The following is a 24,882-nucleotide window of genomic DNA, read 5'->3' as shown; positions in this document are numbered from 1 at the left end:
GCGAATCACTAACTCTAGTTTCTCTTCCGCCTCATGTAACTTTTGCATTATTCCGCCCTGAAGGCCTTTAGATTTGAATATTGCAGCCCCCCTCACCACCACCTTTAATGCCTCCCATACTGTGCCCGCTGAATCTACGCTCCCGGTGTTATTTTCAGAGTATTCCACCATTTCTTTTCTCAAATCCTCTCTAAACCCTGTATCTTTCAAGGCTTTGGCTCTAAGTCTCCACGTCGGGATTCGTGCTCTGGGCGGCAAGTACTGCCATATCGCAATCAATGGCGAGTGGTCTGATAGAACTCTCGCTTTATAGTCTGTCTGCACTAATTCCCCAACCAGCTCAGGTGTCGCAAATATGTAGTCTAACCGAGTGTGCAGGTTTTGTGGGGCTGAATAGTGAGAATATTGTCTATCCCTTGAGCGGTGCATTCTCCATACATGTACCAGGCAAAAGTCACTCAGAAGAGTCTTCAGAACTCTAGCTGCTGGGGTGGGTTGTGTGAACTTCTAATCTGATCTGTCTACCCTGCGATCCAGTGTGCAATTAAAATCCCCTCCCCATATGACAGCCCCCCCCTATATGAGTTTATCTTGCAGTACAGAGTTCTGAAGTAACTGTTAGTGTCTTGGTTCGGGGCATACGTGTTAATAATGTTCAGTTCTCAGTTTTCCACTAGCACTTTAATTAGCACCACCCTCCCATCCGGCTCTATGGTAGTCTGTAACAGCTTAAAGGGAACATGCAGTGCTATCCATGTGATTACTCCCGTGGCATAGTGATTACTCCCCTGGCATAGGACGAATACGTAGGTCCTATGGTGGTCCCGCTCCATTTTCTCACAACCACTTACTGCTTTTCTTTTGTCAAGTGAGTTTCCTGCAGTAGAGCGATGTTGATCCTCTTCCTCTTCAAATACATCATGACCTTGTTCCTCTTCAAATAACTATTAAGCCCCTTTACATTCCAGGTCGCTATTTTGAGGTCCCCCATCTCATCCATATTCCAGCCCACCCCTGCCCTCTTCCATCTTCCATTCCATGTATATGCTCGCTCCCCCGTTTCTCTCAACACCCCTTCAAACTCCCCAACTCCCTTCCGACCCCCCACCCTCCCCATCCCCAACTGTTGCCCAGCTCCATCCCTGGATTGCAGGCTACCCCGCATCTAGTCCTTTCTTTGTCTCCGCCCGTACTCGGAACACAGCAGGGACATACCACCCTATTGGTGTCTCAACTACACTACTACTGGGGATAAAAAACGTGCTTCCAGCTTATCTCCCGTATTAGTACACTACGCACGCCTGCACCCCTTTATGCATGACATTTCTCTCTCTCTCTCTCTCTCTCTCTCTCTCTCTCTCTCTCTCTCTCTCTCTCTCTCTCTCTCTCTCTCTCTCTCTCTCTCTCTCTCTCTCTCTCTCTCTCTCTCTCTCTCTCTCTCTCTCTCTCTCTCTCTCTCTCTCTCTCTCTCTCTCTCTCTCTCTCTCTCTCTCTCTCTCTCTCCCCCCCTCCCATGTCCAATTTAGTGTCTTATAATTACTTCCCTCCTTACCCACCAGTGTGCCCCATCAGGTTTTATTGCTACCCTGCCGCCATGTCAACATTGGAGCCACTAAGATAATATTGTTCTAGTCAAAAAATAGTAGGAAGCAGGTTCACTTATCCTGTACACCCCGAGCCTGACTGTCCATCTCTGCCGGGCAACCTTGAATAACAGCTCGCCGCTTCCTCGAGTGTCTCAAAGAAAAACGCTTTGCCCTAAGACTGATTTTCGCAGGATACAAGAGCATGTATTTAAAACCGGATTCTCTCAGCCTTCTTTTTACAGCCACTTAGTGTAGTCGCTGCCTCTGTACCAGCATGGTGTGTCAGGGTACGCTGTGACTGTCGCTGATGCTCTACTTATTGTTCCACCCTTGCGAAAATATTCCAGGATCTTTTCTATTCCTTTGTAGTTCAGGATCTTGGCGATGATTGCCCGGGGAGGGGCTCCCGGCTGGGGCCTCCTGGTTTGGGCTCTGTGCGCTCTTTCGATTGTAAACCCTTTGGTGAGCACGCCTGCTCCTATCTCTTGGACCAGCATGTTCTCCACATAATTTGTCAGCTCTGTGTCCTCTTCTCCTTCTGGCAGCCCCACCATTCGAATGTTGTTGTCGTGCTCGCCCTTCCGCCTCCTCTGCACAGCTTTCTAGGTTGCGCACTTGTTGCAATATATGAACCTCCTTGGTGTTGGTCGTGCTGACATCTGTGTTGGTTTTCGCTGTACTATCCAAGCCACTCGTGCGCTCCGCTAGCGCTCTCACATCCTGTTTTAGGAGGTTAACGTCCACACTGACCGTGTCGATTTTGAATTCCAGCGCAGTTTTTAGTTCCGTCATGGCCACATCGATCTCGCTCCCCCATGAGGATTTCAGTTCTGCTAAGGCCTCCAGGATCTGGTGATCATCGCGCGACGGGGCGCTTGTCCCTTGTATGCCTCCCTTTTCCTTGTGCGGACATATCCGGCGATTGCAGTGATTTGGTAAAGATGTCCATCGCGGGTGGTTTCCCTTTAGATTCATTGTTTTAGAGCGCCATCTATTCTGTCGTTTTGCTGGGCATAGTCTGCTTTACAAAGTTATGTTGTTCCTGTATAGCTCAACTTCCCGACTGTTGTAGTCGTTACTCCCGGGGAGGAGCCCTGGATAAGCGCTGTCTTCTTCCGGTTGTGTCCACCGGCTCACTTTTCAATACAGGTCCCTCCCTCCACGGTACACGACTGCGTCTGTTCAGGTCCTGTGCTCTCGCTTCAGCCTCAGTCTATTCGTGGCTCTGTTCTCATTAGCCTGGGTTTCTCATCAGGCCTGCGAGTCCACCTGGGAGCATCCCTCCCTCCAGCGTTTCACTGCTTTTATGGATGGATTCCTTTTCATTTCTCACTCTGGCACCACTTCACATGCCTCCGCCGGAGTCCCAGTCACCACTCTGTAATCTGGGCTCACAGGGATCCTCCTCTTCACCATGCCTTAGCCGCCTCTAGTGGTACACTTCTAGATATCTCTCACGGGTCTTGGTTTGCCCTCTCCTGTGCTCGTGATCTTGGCATGCTCCTCCTTGTGCCCATGTAGTTTATCTCAGTTGCTGTGTCCCTTGGGTCACCTTTCACCCCCTTTCAATAATGCAACCCTTGTGGTTGTGGCACTATATTCTCCCCTTGGTATTGTGTATTTCACATACGTATAATGAGCCAGTTCCTGTGATTCCTAGTCTATTTATCTGTTGTGCCGTGTGACCAGTCTGAATCTTACTATAATGGGCGCCTCCTCTTCATTCACCTCTCTGATCACGTTCTATGGCCATGCCTCCTCTGTTCCCGGGCGCTTCGAATGCGTATGCAGACTTTGTTCACATCACTGGACCCGCGCATGGTATGGTGCTGTAGCTTCACCTCGAGTGCTGTTACCATGCATTCCGGGCAGGGTGTAGCATATAAATCCAGTCTGCCCTTGGTTCCGAAGAGTCTGTCTCTCCCGGCACGCCTCAGCTGCTTCCCGATCTTGATTGAAGCTCGATTGCACTGCCTCCTGAACCGCAGCTGTGGCGCTACAGTCCCGCTCGCTCAGGGCACTCCGTCCGTCTGCCAGCCCCCGTTTTGCAAGGCTCTGTTGCTTTCGACTTCCCACAGGAGCCTTCCCAAAGGGTGTTGTCTCTTGGGCATATTTGCTTCCTACGGTTCTCGCCACTGCAGCAAGCCAGTTGTTGGGGGTATGTCTCATGGGCAGTCCCTTTGTTCTTTGCCACCCGCCGCACTCGGTCTGCTTTGAGTTTTCGTCCCGCTGATGTCACCTGAACAGCGCAAGCAATCTGTCCTGAAATGTCACTAGTTGTGCCCCTGCATGTCATGGCTGTTGCTTGTTTTTTCTCTCTTCAAGGATCACTTCATGCTAGTATATTCGAAGGATCATTGCAGGATCATTGGGAGCTCGCTCGGATGCACGTCTTCTTACAATGCTGCTTAGCCACACCCCCCCACCCCCACCCGATTTTTGTTATTGACAGTTCAATGGGAGTAGAGGTGCACACAAAATGAGTCATTTTTTATAACTTTTAACTAGAATTAAGGATTTAGTTCTAGGGTCAAGATATATTTCAGGTGCTCCTGAGTGCATCTTGGCTACAAGATCATTGACAAATGGCAAAAACAAAGGAGGTCTCGCAAGTTTGGGAGACAACTACAGGGTACACGTAAAGCTAACAATGCAAAGGTTTTTTCAATGTCTGATGTAACTCATTCCTTGAACATAATTGTTTAATTAACAAAGTAAGTAATGCAGAGTAAATTAAAACATGATACGCATTTTTTGCATACAATCTCTTAAATGAGTGCAGTTTGTTATACACAACTTTTTCATCATGGTCCGGAAACAACGGTACCAGCAAGCTTACTGGTACCATTGTTTCCGGACTGGCAAACTTGTAATGAGGCCCATTGAGCTTCTGGGGGAAGGTGAGGAAAGAGCGAATGCTTGTGAAGAGATGGAGCTGAAAGTTGGACTTCTTGGCAAGGCCCGTGATGTGCTGAGAGGAGGAGAGAGACGAGTCAAAGAAAACCTCAAGGTTTTTAGCCTCACACGAGGGGAGGAGACCCATGAGAAACTGTTCCCTTGCAACAATTAATGGAACCCTGTTTGGCATTTCTTTCCATTCTGACCTTCGTTCCATGAGCTCCTCTGCCCAGCAGTGAAAATAAAACTCAATTAAATAGAAACTGCGGCCTTCAGCTAAATCATGGTACCAAGCCTCACATACCTGCCCATCTACCTACTAATATAGGCATAATAACCCCAATTCCCTCTGACCCTACCCCTGTGCATGTGTGTTGTCTGCATCGCACCCCCCTCCCTACTAGCTCCCTTATGTGTGGCACAGCTGTATGTATACTCTAATTTACAGGTGACGTCACCAACCCTCGTTACCACTGCTGCGCTACCTGGGCCTATAGCCTTGCTAAAATACTTTTTGTAGCTTGTACTTGCGCCCAGCTGTGGAACGCTGGATATGCACCTTCACATCCGTAAAATAATGAAAAGATGTTAGAAAAATAAATTGGTTTCAAATAGTCTGTCGATTCTCTAATGAATCCAGTGATATCATTACTCCCTTTCTGGCTGTGACCTCCCGCCATGTGGCCTGGGGAGGGCAGCTGCTGCCTGATCCTGACTCTGGGGGTGGGTATATGAGGGAGGACCACATGGGAGAGACAACCTCCAGGAGGGAGTGGTGGTATCAGAGGATGGGAAATGGTATCCCTCTTTCCCCTTGTAGGCTAATTCTCCCATTTGTAAAATTCTAATAGTCTATTGTGATTCTTCCCCTGCACCCTTATGAGAAAGTGCCAAATCTTTCCCATTCCAATTTTCAGAAAAACTTTCGAACACTATCTTGGTCCCCAAACCATATTATAAACATTCCTCCAATGTTTTTGTGCAAGTTAACTAACCGCAACTACTGTTCCCTGAAACATGTTAACACTGCGACAAAGAAGAGGAGTGGAAGAATGCAGAGCAGGAAAATCCCAAAGCACAGGCAATGCTCTAGTTGCCGGGAGCATGCACCTGTGCAAGAGTGATTTAAAATGGGACCGCCAGAAACCATGGTAGACTGCTTGTGGAAGCGAGCTGCTCCTCTCTGTGGGACCAGCTGGAGGACGGTGGAGCCATCTGGCGCAATTGCTGAGAAGTGGAAAGCTGTGTGAGGAAGATTCCACGCGGTGGGAATGCCAGAAGCCAGTTTAGGACTCCTAGGCGTTCGCTGGTGGAAAGAAACATTGAGACATTTACCAAAGACCTGTGAGAAGCCCAGTTGGAACAGCGGAAAGTAGTAATGTGAAAAGCCGAGCGGCGGGAGGGAGAAATCACCCGATGATTGTTACCGAAAGGCTGCAAGCAGAAGCACGAACGCCACGAAGAGCCAGTGAGTCCACGTTGGGATGAAGGGGACACCGGGGCATGTTGGCGAGCACGCCGCATGCCAGCCATTGAACAGAGCAGAAGAGAGAAAGTCAGTTATTAAAACCGAAAGAGAGGGAGAAAGTGCATCTGATAAAGAAGGGAACCTGTGAAGTTCGCCCATATGTACGAATTACACATATAAGGAACAGTGATAAATCAGTGTGCAACAGACAAGGTGAACTAGCCAATAAGGCTAGGGTGGTACATTGCCAAGAGTGGAAGTGTGAGCAAAACACTAACAAAGCAATAAACCATGGACTGTGTGAATTATCAAAATTAGAGTTGCATAGATAGGCAACTACAAGTGTGTGAATATAAGGAGCCCTGGCAGGAGAGTATATCAGGCAATTACAAGTGTGTGAATATAAGAGAACAGAAAAACCCTTACAGAAGAGTACACCAGGTATCCTGACAACTCAAAGACCAAAGATAATTGAACATCATTTTGGCACTGATCAAGAGGAAATACAATAACTGTTATTCTCAAGAAAACACGAATAAGGATCTAGGGGAAGGGAGACACCCTTTGGATTAAGGAGCAGTATCCTTGAGAGACTTTGTTTTGGATTTACATGTTTCTTTTCCCATTTGAACATGTCTACACTGAAGGCCAAAGACATTATCCTTTTCACTTTAAACTTAATTTCCTTAGAATGTGAGGGTCAGAATAGTACTTTGACACAGGACGGCTTTGTTTTGGGCATTCTGACACTGACAGATCCTTAGTTTTGATTTTAGGTAGGGGAGACACCTCTAGTGCAGGGACATCAAGGCCTTTTCCCAACCCCTTTTATTTATCTATAAAAGTCTTTCACCAAAACCATGTCGAGCTTGTGTCCGAGTTTCATTCCTGACTCCTCACAAGTCCCTCAGGCACCACAAGATGCCTGCATATTTTTATGCATAAATATGCTGCACCAAAAGGTGCAGCATATTTTTAACAATCTGGATATAACAGCTGTGAGAAAAATCAATTTGGACATCTGATTGTTATTCAAAAGTCCATAACTGTTTAGATTTAGAACCTCCACAGCACAAATCTGTCCATTTAATGTTCTTTGGGCAAGAATTGAGCAGTATGTTTAATCTGGTTCACCCACTGGAAGTATGGGTGTGCTTTATGAACGTGTCTTTTATTTTCTATCATATTTGTGTGTGTGACAGACAGCCTATACTTCAGTGGGATACGGTTTGACGATATTGTATTGAGTGCACTGGTATTTTATATGGTGGCCAATCCATACCATGACTAACATGGTTTTCGAATAAATCAACTTCTCCTTGAATAGTTCAAGCTTTTGATATGACATGTGTGTAAATAAAGTGTTCTCAACTTCTTTGAAAACGCTTATTTGATTACATAGTCTCCCCTAAGAACCTTCCGTAACATGAAATGAGCCTTGTTTTATATGCAATTTGGGCTAAGCCTGTCTTGTTTATTTTGGCTATTCCCCTTTCCTGTTGATTTGTCACCAAATAAACATCACTGTTTTCTACTAGGTGTCCTGTGGGATCATTTATGGCTGCTTATTTGCTTATATATTAATTAAATTCTGTTGTGACACTTCCAGATATAATACCTGAACTAGAGTCCTAACAGACTTCAATCCAGTCACGTGTTTCCTTAGTTACTGGTATTGTCTTTTGAGTTTAGAGCTGCTCAATTGGCAGGTGGTACAGCTGCAGCCTGACTTTTCTGTTCCTCATTTTCTTCCTTCCTCATATGCTTTTGTACAGCCGTGGATGATAATCCTTGTGACTTTCCTTTCCGTGTGACATAGAAAGCATAGTATTAGTCTCTGTACCTTTGTGGTTCTCGAAGATGCGGTCTGTCCTTAAAGTGATAGGTATTCCAGCTCTAGTGTTACTGTTGCACCATTATCTTCTATTCAATCTGACACCTTCCCTGGGAATGGAGATGCCTGTAGAGGCTGCTCTGTCAGGTTTAGGGCCAGGAGTATTACAATATTCCTATAGTATATTGGGCAGGTTTGTATTGCACTGTCTGCCTGCTCTGACTCGAGCTGGGATTGTGGTTCTGCTACTTTCAGATTTCCGACAGCTTTATACTAGTCCCTTCTCCTGGAAGTCTACCCAGGTGATCTCTGCCTAGAGGCTTAAAGGTGGCCGACACTATGTCATCAAACATTTTCTCATTTAATAGATAGTCAAGCCAGACCATTTGCAAATCTGTGGTCTCGTGCAGAAGCAATGTGACCAAGCAGTTTGAGCTGGACTGCTCCTTTTAGGGTGGGACCAAGCCTGATTTCCATATGGTCTTTCCTCTTTCTGTAATGGCTTAGCAGGTGAAGATTGATGGTCTAGAGGGTTTCCCAGACCAATGCCAGAGGTTATGATTACCTCTAAACCTTCCGGGGGCGTGGCTAAGTGGCCATGCAGTAGGGAAGTCTTTTCCCTGCTCCTGCTTGAAACGGCAAGATCCTGGCCTACAGTAGCGGTTCCTGTACGTGGGGGGCTGCAACAGTGCACCAACATGTGGAAGAAGAGTGCTGGCACACGTGAAAGAAACCGGAGACTAAACAGTAGCTATGAACGGGCTCGCCGAAATATAAATCTCTGCAGGCTGCGGATGATCCAAGATTACGGCGATCACGAGTACAGCAACCCAAACTGACTATAGGACAGCGCGGTAGTATGGAGCACCAACAAGGCTGCCGGCAAAGCCGCAGTAACCCGGCCTGTCCCCGCAGAGTTAATGCAGCTTTGACAAGGGAACTGACAGAACCGCACTGCGGTCAAAGACACCACAGACGCAGTCCGGAGCAACCGGCTGCGGCATGAGCTGACGTGTGGAGGAGCCCAATTTGAGAAATGAAGCACAGTGCGCAATGGCAAGAACGACCGTAGGATTGCAGCCCGCATCGCGGAATCTATCGTCTGGTCGGAACGTTTGTGACCCCGGTAATGTCCAGTGAGGGCAAACTTGTAGCACCGCGCGTAAGCGCACAATAAGGTGAGCAGCAAGGGCTCTTGCCACGCCGGCAGCTCTGTCAACGCCCCCCCCCTCCATCCCTCCCAATCCCTGGGAAGCATAAAAATCACACAGAGCATAAACTAAGCCACGTTATACCCCCTGGAGCGAGGTAGGGCAGAAATTAGCCCCAAATGCAACATACCCGGTAGGAGGGACACACAAGCAGGGGATACACAAGACCTGATCACAAGGAGCACTAAAAGTGCAATCCAACATCCTTGCAGGCACAGGCCTGATGGCATGCTTCATGTAAGGGGAAATAACCACCTGATTTAAATAAGCAAGACTCCAGGAAGAAGACAGCCAGCTGGGGAAAAAGTGTCAGCCACTTTGTAGGTATACGACTTCACCCAGTTACACATACAAGACTCGGGGCCACACGTTTGTGATTCACTGCAAGCGAATGAAGATACCACTGAAACAAGGGAGTCTCAAGTGTGGCGCATGAGGTCACCTATGCGACAATAACCAGTCTTCCAGTAAGCAGTTGTGGCCCCCCCAGGGGACAGGAAAATACTTGTGATGTAACATTGTACACTGGCACACATTACTATTTTCTTTGTTTGGTTTTATTTGTGAATGACTGAGAAGTGTCCCCTTGAACTTACTCAGAGCTATACATTATTTGTTGGGCAATTGATCCATTGAAGTAAGCAAATGTGTTTCATTAGTATTGTGATGTATTTTCCCTTTGCACATAATTTAACTTATTGTAATGTTTCTCTGCCCTCCACCATAAATGAAGCAAGTCTGTTTTGTAGTTTCTATGAGAAAACTGTCCATACTTATGAGCCCCTTTGTTCCTACTGTTACAGTTCAATATACCAAGAAATCAGAACTGCCTTTTTTTAAACAAGCCCGGGAGATGAACAACCTACAGAACCTGGAGTGTGAATGTTTTTAATTCTATGGGGCTTTCTCCTTTCAAATGAATTGGGAGACAGGTTTACGATCTAGAGCAATGCATTCATCTTCGTTGAGTGTTATGAATCATCCACAGATTCCGGCAGTTATCAATCTGTTTTAAGAAGACTCACCCTTTTTTTAAGTGCTCAACAAACTTAAGGATTACCGAAGGCTGGTAGGATAACTCTGGGAAAACGTACTCACCTTGGGATCAAGACGATCCTTTGTAAAAATCGGTTTTATCCCCTATGTTGCGCATAGAAGCTGGCAGAGTCTGGCAAAAGCCAATAAAATAAAAATGGGTTAAATTAAGGCTCGTCTGTTTCAAGTCTTTATATACTGTATGGTATTTGGTAACCAAAGTTTGGAAATTAAGATACACAAAATAATTGGTTTTCTCAACATGTCATGTTACTTCACAGGGATCCCGGCAACAGAAGATGCATTGAATGTTGTCATGATGCACACTGGCTGCCAGTCCAAGCAAAGCACTCTCCTGTATTCACCAGACAATATAGGACTTTCAAACGACTGGAGCTGCAATATAAACTGCACAAGCACCATTTTAAATAGCAATGGGCAGACTGTTAATGTAAGTTATGCAAATTCGTCACTGTATTTATTTGTCACATGATTGTCATGTAAAGATGTATTCTTTTGAATAAAAATGTTTGCATTAAAATCGGTGAACAGCTGAAATTAACAGTACAACATATAACCAACCGGGTGAAAACGGTATATAATAATATATGCTAACAAATAATAAGAGCACATTGACGTTTATCATACCTACTGTTTACTGATCTGTTCACAACATAATTTGTTTAAAAAATATTGTAAGCTGTTTTTAGAAAAGCAGAAGTCAGCTTGTTGAGCTTATTTTCCTCAAATATCTATGCATTGTAACAAAACCAATTAATAATTACCAGTGGACTGTGTTCTAGGTTCAGAGATGCTTACCTTATGTTCTTTGTGGGCATTTGTTTTTTTAGAGCACCCAATATATTTAAACTTCAGGTGCAACAAAAAGGGATTAATGAACCTTCTCTTATGTCTAATTGTACAGTTGTGTACAGACATTGGAGGGCATGAGTTTCATTGTTCACATTTTTATTCCTTTTCCGGATGTGCAACCCCTTTTCCCCTGGTGTAATAAGGTGTTATATAAGGTGTTATATAAATGAATCCCATCTGTTTTGGAATACAGCAGAGGGCATTGAATCCAGATTTACTATGTATTCATGTGTTCGTGTTTTGATTTATTGCAAACCCAATACAATTCATAATTGAATATTATTATTAGAGATAAATAGTACAATCACACATGAAAATTCAATATTATATAAGGAATGAAAAGAAAAAAAGTTAATTTCTCCAGTGCTTCTGACAAACGCAATCTTTTCCCAAAAAGGTTGTCAAAGCGAAAATCCTTATTTCTCTGCCATTTACAAGCCTACGGTAGACGTTTCTCTGTTCTCAGGATTAGACTGCTTACGAAACTTGTAAAGTACTGCTACCTATTGTTTTATTAGTATTTCCAAAGGATAGATATAACACAAAGCAAACAAAATCCCCCCCAAAACACCCTCCTACCTGCCCCCCAACCTACTCAATTTATTTGGTTCCAATGCCCTTAGCCCTCCTAAAGACCAAAGAAATTCCATCTTTCCCAACATCCCCCTTACACCAGATTCAGAAGTGCCAGATTCGGTGGACATAAAGAACGGATATAGTCGCTGAATAAAAAGTCCAACACAGGCCCCCAGTTCTGTCAAAATCTGGTATGCTCCATCTGAATAGAGTATGTGACCCACTCCAAGGCTACAAAGTCCCAGAATTTCCGGTGTAGTCCTTGTTAGTGGTATCCTGTGTAGATTTACATGTTTGTGCTATCAGTAGTAAAGCCGCCAACGATAGCACCACATATGCTTTGAAAAGCGGTTTAAAAGGAGGTTGCGGTCTACAGCCCCAGTATACTTTTGACCTCCCCTTGTTCCGTCCCTGCACCAGATGTTTCCTGGATACACCTTTTCACCCTCAATCAAAACTTTAAGCAGGGCCACCAAATGTGTCCCCAATTCCCCCCACTCTTTGCACCCTGGCGACATTCTGTGGACTTCTGTGGGAAAATTCTCTGTAACCTAACGGGAGAGCAGTGCCCTTGTATCATTACCTTTAACCACATTTCTCGAAGCTGGATAGCTCTACTGTTCCCCCATAGAAAGACCCGATGGTCCCAGTAGATTGTTCTTGCCAACGTCGCCTCCCACGCCACCATATACGGCCACTGAATATGCTCATCCCTTTCCATGAAAATCTTATACAGGGACAAGATCAAGTTCCTTGCTCCTGACTGACTGGTTAGAAACGTCTCAAACCGCGTGAGTGGCCTAGTGGTGGCCTCCCTGTTTGCCCGATCTTACACCTACTGGCGCAGTTGGTAGTACCTGAATCTGTTCCTTTCCACTATACTGAACCTCTCGTTGCACTCGTCGAAAGATTTTACCTCCTCCACCTGGAAAAGATCTCTAAGCTTTCTGCAGCATGCCTTCCTCCATTTTGAAGTAACTCCCCTTTCCAACCCCGAAGAAAATTGTTAATTTTGGTGAATGGGGGTAAAGAGGGACGGGTGTCCCAGGTGTCCTCTGCTAACCTTGTAATTTGGTAAGAGGCATGTTGGCCAGTCTGTAGTTTCTGTAAAGCCGGATAACCTCCTCAAGCAGGAATCCCACCACTCCCCTTTCTAACCACGTCCTACCGGTTTCATTGTTACACCACTCTCTTATCAGCCTTATTTGAGCAGCCACGTCGAAATCAAGCACTTAAATGACAATCTGGACCTCTTTCCATTCCGCATGAATTTGGACACTAGCTTATTCAATTGCCTAAAGAAAGAGGATGGTAGGGGTATGGGGAGAGCCTGAAACAAATATAGCACTCTAGGTAGGACCACTATTTTGGCCGCAATCCTCCCCAGCCATGAAATTGAGTGTGCCCCATCTATTCAGGTCCACCTTTATTTTGCTTAACAGCAACCATAATTAGCTGCTAACAACGTTCCCATGCTCTTTGTAAGCATTACCCCAGGTGCTTAATACCTTTGGGACTGGTTTGCTAAGGTTTATCTTCAGACCCGCTACCTCCCCAAAGGCTTCTAGCTCACGCAAGATCTCCTGCAATGATTCTGCTGGTTGCGTTAGTCACCAGCATGTTGTCAGAAAATGCAATTATTTTATGCTCTTCCCCTGCAAAGGGTATACCATGAATCTCCACTGTCTATCATATATGGGTTAGAAGCATCTGCAAGTAAATGGCAAATAGTAGGGGTGCACAACGGGCAACCCAGTTTGGTTCCCCTCTCGATCGATATCTTCCCAGGCATCTGTCCGTTGATTAACAGGTGTATCGAAGGGCTCTGGTAATTTTCTTTGATCATATTCCGAATGGAAGACCCGACACCCATGTGCGACAATGTTTCTTGAAGGAACAACCATTCCATCCCGGACGAACGCTTTCTCTGTGTCAATTGAGAGGAAGAGAGTCAGAATGTCAGACTTGGTTACGTTTTCTATCAAATGCACAACCGTTCTGGTATTGTCAAAGGTTTGCCTCTGCCGCACAAAACCTGACTGGTCAGGCCCTATAATTCCAGGAAGTATGGAATAAAAACCCATTTGCCAAAATGTTTGTGTAAATGTTTTTGCCAGTGTTTATTAACGCTATGGGGCGGTATGACCCTCACATTGTCAAGTCTTTCTTTGGCTTAGGGAGCAGCACCATCTTTGCTTCCTCCATGGAGGGAGAAATCCTTCCAGTTGCTCCGGATCAGTTGAATAAACTCATCAATATAGGCACCAATATTGATCAATAGGTTTTATAAAACACTGCAGGGAATCCATCCTGTCCTGCGATTTGTTGACTGGAAGTTTCTGTAAAACCTTCAAAACCTCTTCCTGTGAGATCTCTACTTCCAATGCTTCCCTCTCTGCTGTGTTATTTTAGGTAAGTACAGGGCTTTAAGATACTTAGCATGTGGGGAACTCTAGGAAGAGCTCGATGTCTACAGAGTGGAATAGAATTCAACGAATTCCTCCATAAGGCAGGCTTTGTCTGTTAGTATATTGCCTTCTACATCCCTGATTGTATATATGGTCTTGGAGGCCGTTCGGTCCCTTAACATTCGAGCCAGCAGCTTATCCGCCTTGTTAACTTTTACATGAAATTTCTGTTTGGTGTAAAGAAATGCTTTTCCTTCTTGTCTAGTGTGTGCCATTTCTAGCTGGCGTCTTGCCCCTTTGTGCTCTTTGATTAGCTCTCATTGGATTTGCTTCCAATGCCTGCAAACCATGTCTCAGGTCTTCCTCCAAGTCCTCCTCTAACTGGCAAAGACGTTTCTCTACCTGCCTCCATGGAAATTAGTTTGCCTCTCATAACCACCTTAAGGCATCACACGTCACACTTTCTGAAGTGGGTGAAGTTGGGTTATTCACAAAGAATTCCCTAATTTTGTCTCCTATAGCATCTACAAGAACTTTGTCCTTCAACAGTTCCCTCGGGAAGCGCCACCTCCACAGATTCTGCCTAAACATTGGGACCTTCAGAGAAGTCACTAATGGAGCGTGGTTGGCGAGCGATATTGTTCCCAATTCAACCCCCCCTCCAACCACCACAGCAGTTGTCGAGACACCGATGTGTAGTCGATCCTAGTGTGTGTTCCATGGACGTGGGAGTAAAAAGTGAAACCCCTCTTCCTAGCCTACTGGGCCCTCCATGTATCCCTAAGGTGGAGCCTAGCCTAAATCTGCTTCAAGGTTTTGGATGGGGCCCTGCTCCCTTGTGCATTCTCCCTACTCCAGTCTTCTTTTGAGGACCAAGACAAGTTGAAATCACTCATAACGATGAGGTCGCCTCTGGCAAATTCTTTCAGCCTGGCCCCAATCTCCTTGGGAAATGCCATCCTGGCCTGCGTCGTGGGCATATACGTTTGCAATCGTTAAGCCCTTTGTAAGAACACACTGGAATGGTGGTGCTTTTAACCAAGGTCTTTATTTCAGAAGAAAAAAAACTCAGAAGTTTTAAGGAAAAATCAAAGTTCAGGATATATCTCCCACGTGGATTTTCTGGTGAATTATCTTCTTCCTCTGGTATGGCCTGAACCGGTGTTTAGTCCTCGTAGGCCCAGCGGAGGTCAGGTGCTCTCTCTTCTCCCACGTCTCTGTTCTGAAACAGAGAGGAAAAGAACACACTAGTCCTTTGTTGATGTTGGACTTATATAGGGGCAGTGCCCCTCTACCCCAATCAGAAACCTGTTCACTGGGAAGTGCATAAAAACCTCTGCAGGCCCCGCCCCCTTCTTTCCAACCTGAAGGATTCCAAAATGGAGGAAGCATGCTGAGGGCGTTTGGGAAATCAGGTAAGTATACTGCAGGGTTTATAACATCTCTTAGGGTTGTTGATGGCATGTTTTCTGGGCCCCCCTCCCTGATGTCCATCCCTCTCGCCCTCCGCAGAGGTCTGTGACTGGACACCAGCCAGCGCTCTCAGGCGCGGCTATCTGTCCTTTCCACGGCGTTCCCAAGCTTCCCTCTTTTGTGCCGTCCGCGGCTGTGTTGGCGGCTGTCAGGGAACTACGCACCCCTCCTGCAGAGGTCCCGACCCCAGACACGCGGTCTGCGTTCTCTGTGCTGTCCGGACCTGATTCACGGCCGCCGCAACTGTTGCTTTCTGCCGAACGTTCCATCGATGCGGGTCCGATGCCCGGCTGCGGCTCTGACCTCAGGTGGCCGCAGCCAACCTCCACCTCCGCCTCCTCCTCTTTGCTCCCCTGGGTCCACACGGTCTCCTGACAACTGCGTCCCCTTGTGAGGCCAGTTGTTATAGGGGAAGGCTCACATACACCCTCCGAGGAATCGAGCCGGTAGGGCCGATCCAAGCTTCTTGATAAATAGTCAGGCACCACTTGGAAGGCTGCAGGCTTGTGAATTGTTTTGAAATGGTATGCTTGTAGAGTAAAAAACCACCTTAGGACTCTGTGGTTGGAATCTTTGTGCTTCGCCAACCATTGTAGTGGTACGTGGTCGGTAAAAACCGTGAAAAATCTGCCCAATAGATAATACCGCAAGGATTCGATGGCCCATTTAATGGCAAGACACTCCTTTTCTAAGGTTGAATACACCATCTCGTGTCTCAGGAGTTTTCTACTTATGAATGCTACCGGGTTTAGGTTGTTGCCTGTACCCTGTGACAGAACCGCCCCTAATCCTGAACGGAAGTGTCTGTTTGCACGAAAAAGGTCTCTCAAAGTCTGGACATTGTAACACTGGTAGGGCTGCAATGTGATTTTTGAGGGTCTGGAATGCTTCTTTAGCCTTGATGTCTTGTAGGATGTCACCCTTGTAAGAGGACTTAAGGGCCTTGGTGAGTGGGCCTGCAATACTAGAAAACAAGGGTATTAAACGCCTGTAATAGCCTACGAAGCCCAAAAATGCTCGTATTTGTGTCTTGTTGCTGGGCATTGTTAGTCTGGTGACTGCTTCCACTTTGTCCATTTGTGGTTTAATTACACCTCTGCCCACCCTATAATCCAGGTATCTGGTTTCTTTGGCCGCTAAAATAGTTTTCTTTGGGTTTATATGTAAACCAGCTTTTCCCAGGTCTGTGATCCCCTGTTGCAGATGGGCCAAGTGTTCTTTCCATGTTCTGCTGAATACCACTATGTCATCCAAGTAGGCGGAACTGTAAGCAACGTGAGGCGTAAGCACTTTATTCATTAAGGCTTGAAAAGTTGCCGGTGCTCCATGCAAGCCAAAAGGGAGCACATGCTTGAGCGCGTCCTAGATTTTCTTGTGCCATCTTTCTCAGGCTTGAAAGATGGTTTCTTAAATTGATTACGTAATCCGTGAGATGTATCTCCTCTTCCTGTTCTTCCCACTCTGTCTTTACAATATCTAGAATGGTTTTTGGTCGATGTCCAAATAATAATTAAAACGGAGAGAACCCTGTGGATGACTGTGGGGTATCCCTCAATACCATGAGTACCAGGGTAGGACACTGTCCCAATCTTTGCCTGTGGGTGCCGTGACCTTCTTTAGCATTGATTTTATGGTCTTGTTGTATGTCTCTACCAGTCTATCGGTTTTAGGGTGGTAAATGTACGTACGTATTTGTTTTATGTGGAGTTGCTGGCATACTTTTTTCATTATTGCTGACATAAAACATTTTCCCTGGTCGGTTATGATCTCAGAAGGTATACCCACTCTTGAAAATAATGGAACTAGTTGGTTGCATACCTGTGTAGCACTGATACCACTCATGGGGAAAGCTTCTGGGTATCTCGTGGCATAGTCCACAATAACCAAGATATATTGGTGTCCATGGCTACTGGGCTCCAAAGGTCCTACCAGGTCCATGCCTATCCTGGAAAAAGGTTCCCTTATTAATGGCATAGGATGGAGTGGGGCTTTTTGTGGCTTATGGGTACTTGTCTTTTGGCAAACCGGACATTGGTCACAGAACTTGGCTACCTCCTTGTACACCCCAGGCCAAAAAAACATTTTAGCAGTTTGTCTTGGGTTTTTTCCTTACCCAGGTGCCCGCCAACCACGTCATCATGTGCCAGTTTTAAGACTGTGGGTCTGAAGCTCATTCGACCAATAGTTGTTCGACTTCTCTCTTTTGTGGGTCTTGGGTTACTCGATATACCAAACCTTTATTGGACTTCAACCAGGGATATCCACTCCCTGCCCCTGGACTGGGGCTTGCTTGTTCTCTAGCAGCTCTCAAGGTTGGATCCACTAACAGTTCAATTCTGAAGGTGGTCTTCCGGACTTCTGGTAACCAGTAGATTAAGACAATTTGTCTTTGGTTCCTGACCCATTCTCTTTTGGCCTCTCTGAATTCTCTCCTAGACTTTTTTTGGTGGTTACCAGATTGGGGTTTAACTTCGGAATTATAGTGTGGGGCATCCTTGAGCCATTCCCTATCTTTCACACACTTTCGAAATGTAGGTAGATCCATTCCTACCAATACCTGAGTGGGTAAGTTCGGCATAATGGCAACCCTCATTATGGAAATCACCCCATCAACTTCTAGATTCACTTCTTTTGTTGGGTAAGACTTGGTGTCCCCATGCACACATTTTATTGGTATCATAGGTTCCCCCTCTAATTGGTCCCCACTTACTTCTGGTCTTATGGCTGATTGTTCACTTCCTGTGTCGAGCTGCCCTTGGCGAGGTGTTCCGTCCACTCTGACGTCTACGAGGTACGAGTCTCTTCTTCTTCGGACCGCCTTAGGCTGTGCCCATCCGACCTCCATTGGCTCTACCGTTGGTTTCTTTGGACAAAAGCGGGCTATATGTCCCCAGTCACCACAATCAAAACATTGTGGTTCTGTATTGATGATTGGCCACCCAGGTCCTCTTCTCTCTGGTCTTGTGGATCTGGGTTCTCCATTGCTAGCTCCTCGTGGCACGGGTTTGGGTATTTCAGTTGGTATCACCCGGGAGGGTCCAGCTTTCTGGAAAGCCGAGGCGATGTCTATTGCTTCGGCTAGGCTGGGTCTGTGATGTTGTCGGACCCCCCTTTGCATGGCAGATGGTAAAGCTTCAAGGAACTGTTCCAGTTTAATCTTGTCCATTATCTCTTGCACTGATCCAGTGGAAGGTTTAAGCCATTTTATGCTGAGATTGTGTATTCGATAATACAGTTGCCTAGGAGTTTCCCCACTGCGGAGTTTGGTTTCTAGTAGTCTGGTCCTGTAGGCTTCTTCATCGACCCCCATTGTCTCCAGGATGGTTTTCTTGATATCAGCATAGCTCGAATATCCCGCTGGATTTGCAGCCTGATAGGCCCCCTGCATGGGACCTGTTATTAATGGGGCAATGAAGTGCCCCCATGTATCTACTGGCCATTGAGAATTCCTGGCAACTCTTTCAAAATTCGTAAAAAAATACCCTGGATCTTCTCCTCTCTGAAATTTCTGCAGGTCATTGGTAGGAGCTATGCTGGTAGTCCTCGCAGGGGCCATGGCTTCGGTAACCTGTTTTAAGGGGTCTTGATTAGCAGCTTGTATCTGTAACGCCTGTTGTAAGGCCTGTCTGTCCGACTGTGCCTGATGGCTCTGTACCTGCATTAGCTGTTGTAGCTGGTGTTGGCTGTCGGTTAGGGCTTTAATAATGGTCTCCATGGTGATTCTCGGAATCCCACCGCTGCCACCAAAAATTAGTAAGAACACACTGGAATGGTGGTGTTTTTAACTAAGTTCTTTATTTCAGAAGAAAAAAAACTCAGAAGTTTTAAGGAAAAAAGGATATATCTCCCACGTGGATTTTCTGGTGAAGTATCTTCTTCCTCTGGTATGGCCTGAACCGGTGTTTAGTCCTCGTAGGCCCAGCGGAGGTCAGGTGCTCTCCCTTCTTCCACGTCTCTGTTCTTAAACAGAGAGGAAAAGAACACACTAGTCCTTTGTTGATGTTGGACTTATATAGGGGCTGTGCCCCTCTACCTCAATCAGAAACCTGTTCACTGGGAAGTGCATAAAAACCTCTGCAGGCCCCGTCCCCTTCTTTCCAACCTGAAGGATGCCATAATGGAGGAAGCATGCTGAGGGCGTTTGGGGAATCAGGTAAGTATACTGCAGGGTTTATAACGTCTCTTAGGGGTGTTGATGGCATGTTTTCTGGGCCCCCCTCCCTGATGTCCATCCCTCTCGCCCCTCCCCAGAGGTCCGTGACTGGACACCAGCCGGCGTCTCAGGCGCGGCTCCCTGTCCTTCCCACGGCGTTCCCAAGCTTCCCTCTTTTGTGCCGTCCGCGGCTATGTTGGCGGCTGTTAGGGAACTACGGACCCCTCCTGCAGAGGTCCAGACCCCAGGCACGCGTCTGCGTTCTCTGCCCTGTCGGGAGCCGATTCACGGCCGCCGCACCTATTGCTTTCTGCCGAACGTTCCATTGCCGCGGGTCTGATGCCCGGCCGTGGCTCCGACCTCAGGCGGCCCCAGCCAACGTCCTCCTCAACCTCCACCACCTCCTCTTTGCTCCCCTGGGTCCACGCGGTCTCCTGTCAACTGCGTCCCCTTGTGAGGCCAGTTGTTATAGGGGAAGGCTGACGCCCTTATTACCTATATGCACGTTGATAAACAGGTAGCGCCCCCCACCCTCCTTATCTTACTTCAACCCAAGGAGCACTACTTTGAGTACATTGCTGAGTCAGTCTAACTTCACATGTTTTGTTTTCAGCAGTGGCCTGGAAGAAGTGCGGGTACCCCCCAAATCTCACCCTATTCCTGCCTGCTTTATGAATGTGAGTTTCCTTCAATGTGACTATCGCAGCCCCGTCTTTACGCAAAAAAGTGGTCCACCTTCCTCCTTTTCACCAGGAAGTTCAGTCCACTGATATTATACATCAGGATCTTGAATGGCCTAGAAGATGAGCTGTCTGGCTCAAATTCTTCCCTTTCTGGCATAGTAGTATTGTTGTTAAGCCCGACTGCCAGTCCCCTTCACCCGACTTGATGTGTTCAGTGGCAGGTGCAATCTTTGGAACACCCCCATTTCCCTTTGTTCCCCCCTGACGCCACCTCCCCTCCCCCGCACAAAAACCATGAATACCAGCAACCTCAGCAACATCAAATTTGGATAGAACAATGAAAACAAAAACCCACAGGGCATGGTTAATTCCCGAACGGGACACATGGTCGTATTTTCCCAGGACTGACCTGAACACCCGGAAAAAAAAATGTGCAGAGGTTATCCTAAACCCCTCTTATGAGACCAAGTGTCAATTAACTGAGCCTACGCACTCCCCAGGGAGCCTCCAAAGACATTTCAAATAACTCCTCACAAAAACCCTGCCTCTCCATCCACTGCATTCAGGTAAAGGCCACGCAACCCACAGCGCCCCTCCATTGCTTCCTATGGACTAGCCTTCGCCCACCACCTACTGCCCCAGCTTGGAGGAACAACCCCTGTCCTGAGGTGGGTCCTTAAATCTTGACCTTTCCCACTGACTTTTCTGAAGAGGTAACCTCTACCGCAAAGATGAGACTGCAGGCGCTGGATCCTCTTCAATTCCAAGCATGTTAAGACCCTCTCCAAGCTTGGTGACATGATGCTCCCTTGTGAATAATAAGCCGAAGGGAAATGCCCGTCTATATCTAATGCGTCTTTTTGTATGAGGGCTCTGACCAGCAGCCCATTTCTCTCCTCTTCTGGGGTGTGGATTGCCCAATATTCTGCATCAAAAGAATTTCCACTCCAATTAGGCGTATTGTACACGAATCCCTGGCTGTTCGCAAAATGCTTTCCTTCAGGGCGTAGGACATCCCTGCTACTGGGACATCCCTGGGTCTTGCCCCGGGCCTGTTCTGTTTGGCCCGGCACGGTGGATCCTGTCAAATGGGATTGTTTCCATCGGGAAATCCCCCAAGAGGTCATCAAAACACGTGTTGAACCATGTCTCTGAAATCTTTATCCAGCACCTCTTCTGGGAGATTTTGTATACCAATGTTGGAGCGCGCCGCAAGTGATTTCCCAAATTCTTGCATTGAATTTCCAGATTCCTAGTTGAGCTAGCTACTCATTCCAAGACTTCCACATTTTACTGTGCATAATCTGTTTCCTCCTATAAGGCCCTTTCTGTAGAATCTGTACTCTCCTCCAACTCGTCCATATTCACTTTTATGTCAGCCATTGATTGTCTCAAGTCTGCTTTGAGGGCTGCAAGTTGTTCTTGAAATGTGACGGCCAACTTCTCCTGAAATGTGTTTAAACATTGCAGATCTTCCTTCGTGACCGCCGAGGCCCTAGGCGGGGCACCCTGTTGATGGTCTGGAAATCCCATTTCTGACACCCAATCTTTGCTGTCCGTACCAAGGTCTTGCTTCCAGCAGCGTTGCAGGCTCCCCCTGGATGTTATGTTATAAGTACCTGAATTAGTGCAACTATCACCCGAAGGTATCTTGGTGCTGAAGCGAGATGAACCCAAAAGAAGCAATCATCTAGACAGGCTACACAATGTTAAAGCACACAGTTGTACTATTTAGGATAGAGAAATGTTTTTAGAGCCTTACGAAATCTGAGGTAGTAATCTATGGACCGAAAATGCAGGGGAAGATAGTGCTAGAGAGAGGGGGGCTGCCACTGAAAAAGTCCCTCGCCCCAACAGTTACCTTCTTGAACCGTGGGACAAGATGATGATGATGATTAACTGAGCGAAGGTTTCTAGCGGGTACATGAGGAACAATCCTCTCAAGAAGATAGAGGGCTCCATGACCATGTAGTGCACGATGCACTATTCAAAGAGCCTTGAACCTGATCCTACTCTCGACTGGAACCTAGTGAAGCTTGGCCAACATTGGAGAGACATGGGAGTACTTGGGTAAAAGGTCAACCAGACTTGCTGCTGAGTGTTGTACAATTTGTAATCATTTGAGATGGTATTTGGGCTGAGACAACAAGGTGGCGTTAAAATAATCCAGAATTCCCATAATCGCAGATGAAAACACTGGCCCTCTAAGATGTGAGGGTAATAAGGAGACTCTTTTTTAAGTGTTTTTAGCTTCAAGAAACCTGTTCTCTGAGGAGATATACATATGGAATCGCAACGTGGAGTGCAAAGCAATAATGCTGGTGAAGCTAGAGGTTTCAGTGAACAACAGTTGGCTGAGGAAGGCGAAGACGGCCAAGTGTATCGGGGGCTTTGATCATCGCGGGACGCGGAAAACAACATTTTCAGTTGGGATTGATCCCAGTTATTACATCTTCAGTAATGGTTACAAGAAACAATGCTGGATATGCCCTGATTTGAGAAAGGCACCTTGCCGAAACACGTGTAATCTATAGGGCAATTTAATTAAACCTTTCTATCAAATATCCCTACCTGGATTCAGCCTTATTTTCTTCTGGCGCAGTAATATGGTGCAGTCACAGCAGCTTGTTTTCTGTTCTAATGTTAATTAAGCATGTTGGTTTATGAGGTTTCTCAGTGTCACAGCAGCTTTATTTCATTGGTGACGAGCTACATTGGGGATGAGTTGGCCCCCAGCAGGCGCACAACAAATATCTGCCTTGGAGTTGCAAGGGAGCACTCCATTGAGGCCTGCAGATTCAGTATTGAATCAGAATATTGTGCAGAATATTTGGTAATCGGCTGAAAAACAGCAGCCGTGAGCATGTGGATTTGTGTGAATTTATGATCAAGGATGTCTGTTACAAAGTTGGCAGCATTGTTGCTAAGGACGCTATTTATACACAAAGCAGCTGGAATTTAGTTGCTAAGGATGTGGTGAGCGACTCGTCAACATTTGCTCCGTACGTGCAAAACAAAAGGTTCCTTTTTTTCCAACAGATGCTTCAAGGAGATGAGGGCGGCATTGTGGCGCAGCGCTGTAGGGCACAGTAATAGTGTCTTAAGGAGGGAAAAAGCGCAGTACTAAGGGGCAACGGAAGCTTCTTATTTGAAGTCCGAGGGGCACGCAGGAGAGCGTGCCGGAACACTCAATTGAAGATTAAAAAAAAAAAAAAGTTTACTACAGAACAGCACCTACCAGAACTATTGCATTGGATTGTTCTGTGCCCTGTTGTTGTACTGGATTGATCAATTCAGGAGCTCAATAACCAATTCCACGAAAAGGAGTGTGAGTAGAGGACTAGAAACGCTTAGGATGTACGTCAGAGTCTAAAAACAAAAGTACAAAATGGCTATGCAATGGTACTGGGTCCACACATTTTTTTTTTTTTAATTTATTTTATTGTTTTATCGTAACATACAAAAGAGAAAACAACATAACTTTTGTGAACCCCCCGCCCACCCCTCCCACTTCCCCAGGTCCAACCCATGTTCCCTATTGTTCGACTCAGTTGGAGAGCCCTTGTGGACTGCTTGCTTCTTCGTTAGAGGAGGATTCCTCTCGGGGGCGGAATAGTGTCACCGTCAGCGATACCCATTGTTGGAAGTCTTCGCTAATGTCCTGTTTCTGTTCACGCTGGGCACTCTCCCAGGCCCCTGTTTCCGCTGTCGACCATTTGCGGAGGTCCTCCCACCACTGTGTTATGCTTGGAATCATAGGGCTCTTCCACTCCATTGCGATGCGCCTTTTGGCCAGTATGTACATGAGATCTTTCATCTTGTTGAGTGGTCTGCTCTTCTTGTTTTTTGTGTATTTGCCCAGTATGCATGCCTTTGGAGTCTGAATGTCCAAGGTAATGCCTGCTTGCATCACTTTTGCCTCTATTTGCTTCCAGTAGGTTTGAAGTGCCGGGCAGCCCCAAAACATGTGGGTCATGCCAGCACGAGGTTCTCTGCATTTAGGGCATTGTGTGACTCCTGCACCTTTAAATTTGGAGATGACCTCTGGGGTAAGGTAGGCTCTGTTAATGATGTAGAATTGTATAAGCTGTAGTCGGGCTTTTCTGGACACTTTCTTGTGGTAGTTTATCATGACTTGCCATTCTTTGTACTCAAACTGAAGGCCTAATTCCTGCTCCCATTTTTCTTTACATTTAAGGTCTTGCCTGGTTGTGCCGTCGAGCAGCGACTCGTAAATCCTTGAGGTTTCGTGTCCCCCTTCAGCCGTATTCAGCATGTTTTCCACAACCTCTGTCCCAGCTTCAAAGTCATCGACCTCAGGCCATCGGGTTTTGAGCGTGCTTATTACAGCTCTGTGCAACAGGAACTGACCTGTGGGTAGTCCCGTGGTTTCGTGCAGCTCCTCAAATGGTTGGATGCCTTGATTGTTTGCCAGGTCGCCCAGGGTGGCAACCCCATGGGGCTCCCATATGTTCCTGATTATCATCTGGCCATCCGGTCTAGCGGTCATTGTGGCTGCCAGCGGGATCTGGGGAGAGTAGGGGTCTTTAGCATTCACCGCTCTACAGGCTCGCTTCCAAATCTGGATCCCAAGGTTGATTAGGTATGGGTGGTTCTGTTTAGTTTTGGGTGTGGTCCAGAGGAGATCTCTGAGGAGCCCCGGGGAGACCGCTGGCTGCAGGAG

At 46.6% G+C, this 24,882-nt stretch overlaps 1 protein-coding gene across 1 annotated transcript in view; it reads left to right on the top strand.

Annotated features, from left to right (window-relative positions):
* The window catches only part of UNKL (unk like zinc finger), a 1,575,372-nt gene that overhangs the window by 786,386 nt on the left and 764,104 nt on the right, over nt 1-24,882 (top strand). The window contains exon 8 of the mRNA XM_069647206.1: nt 10,314-10,483. Coding sequence (XP_069503307.1) covers nt 10,314-10,483 — 170 coding nt within the window. The remainder of the gene's footprint in view (nt 1-10,313; nt 10,484-24,882) is intronic.

The sequence above is a fragment of the Ambystoma mexicanum genome, chromosome 2q (assembly GCF_040938575.1).
Source record: "Ambystoma mexicanum isolate Mex_15411 chromosome 2q, UKY_AmexF1_1, whole genome shotgun sequence".
In the NCBI taxonomy this organism is placed as follows: domain Eukaryota; kingdom Metazoa; phylum Chordata; class Amphibia; order Caudata; family Ambystomatidae; genus Ambystoma; species Ambystoma mexicanum.
The sequence above is the reverse complement of the archived record's forward strand: the minus strand, read 5'-3'. Positions and strand labels throughout refer to the sequence as shown.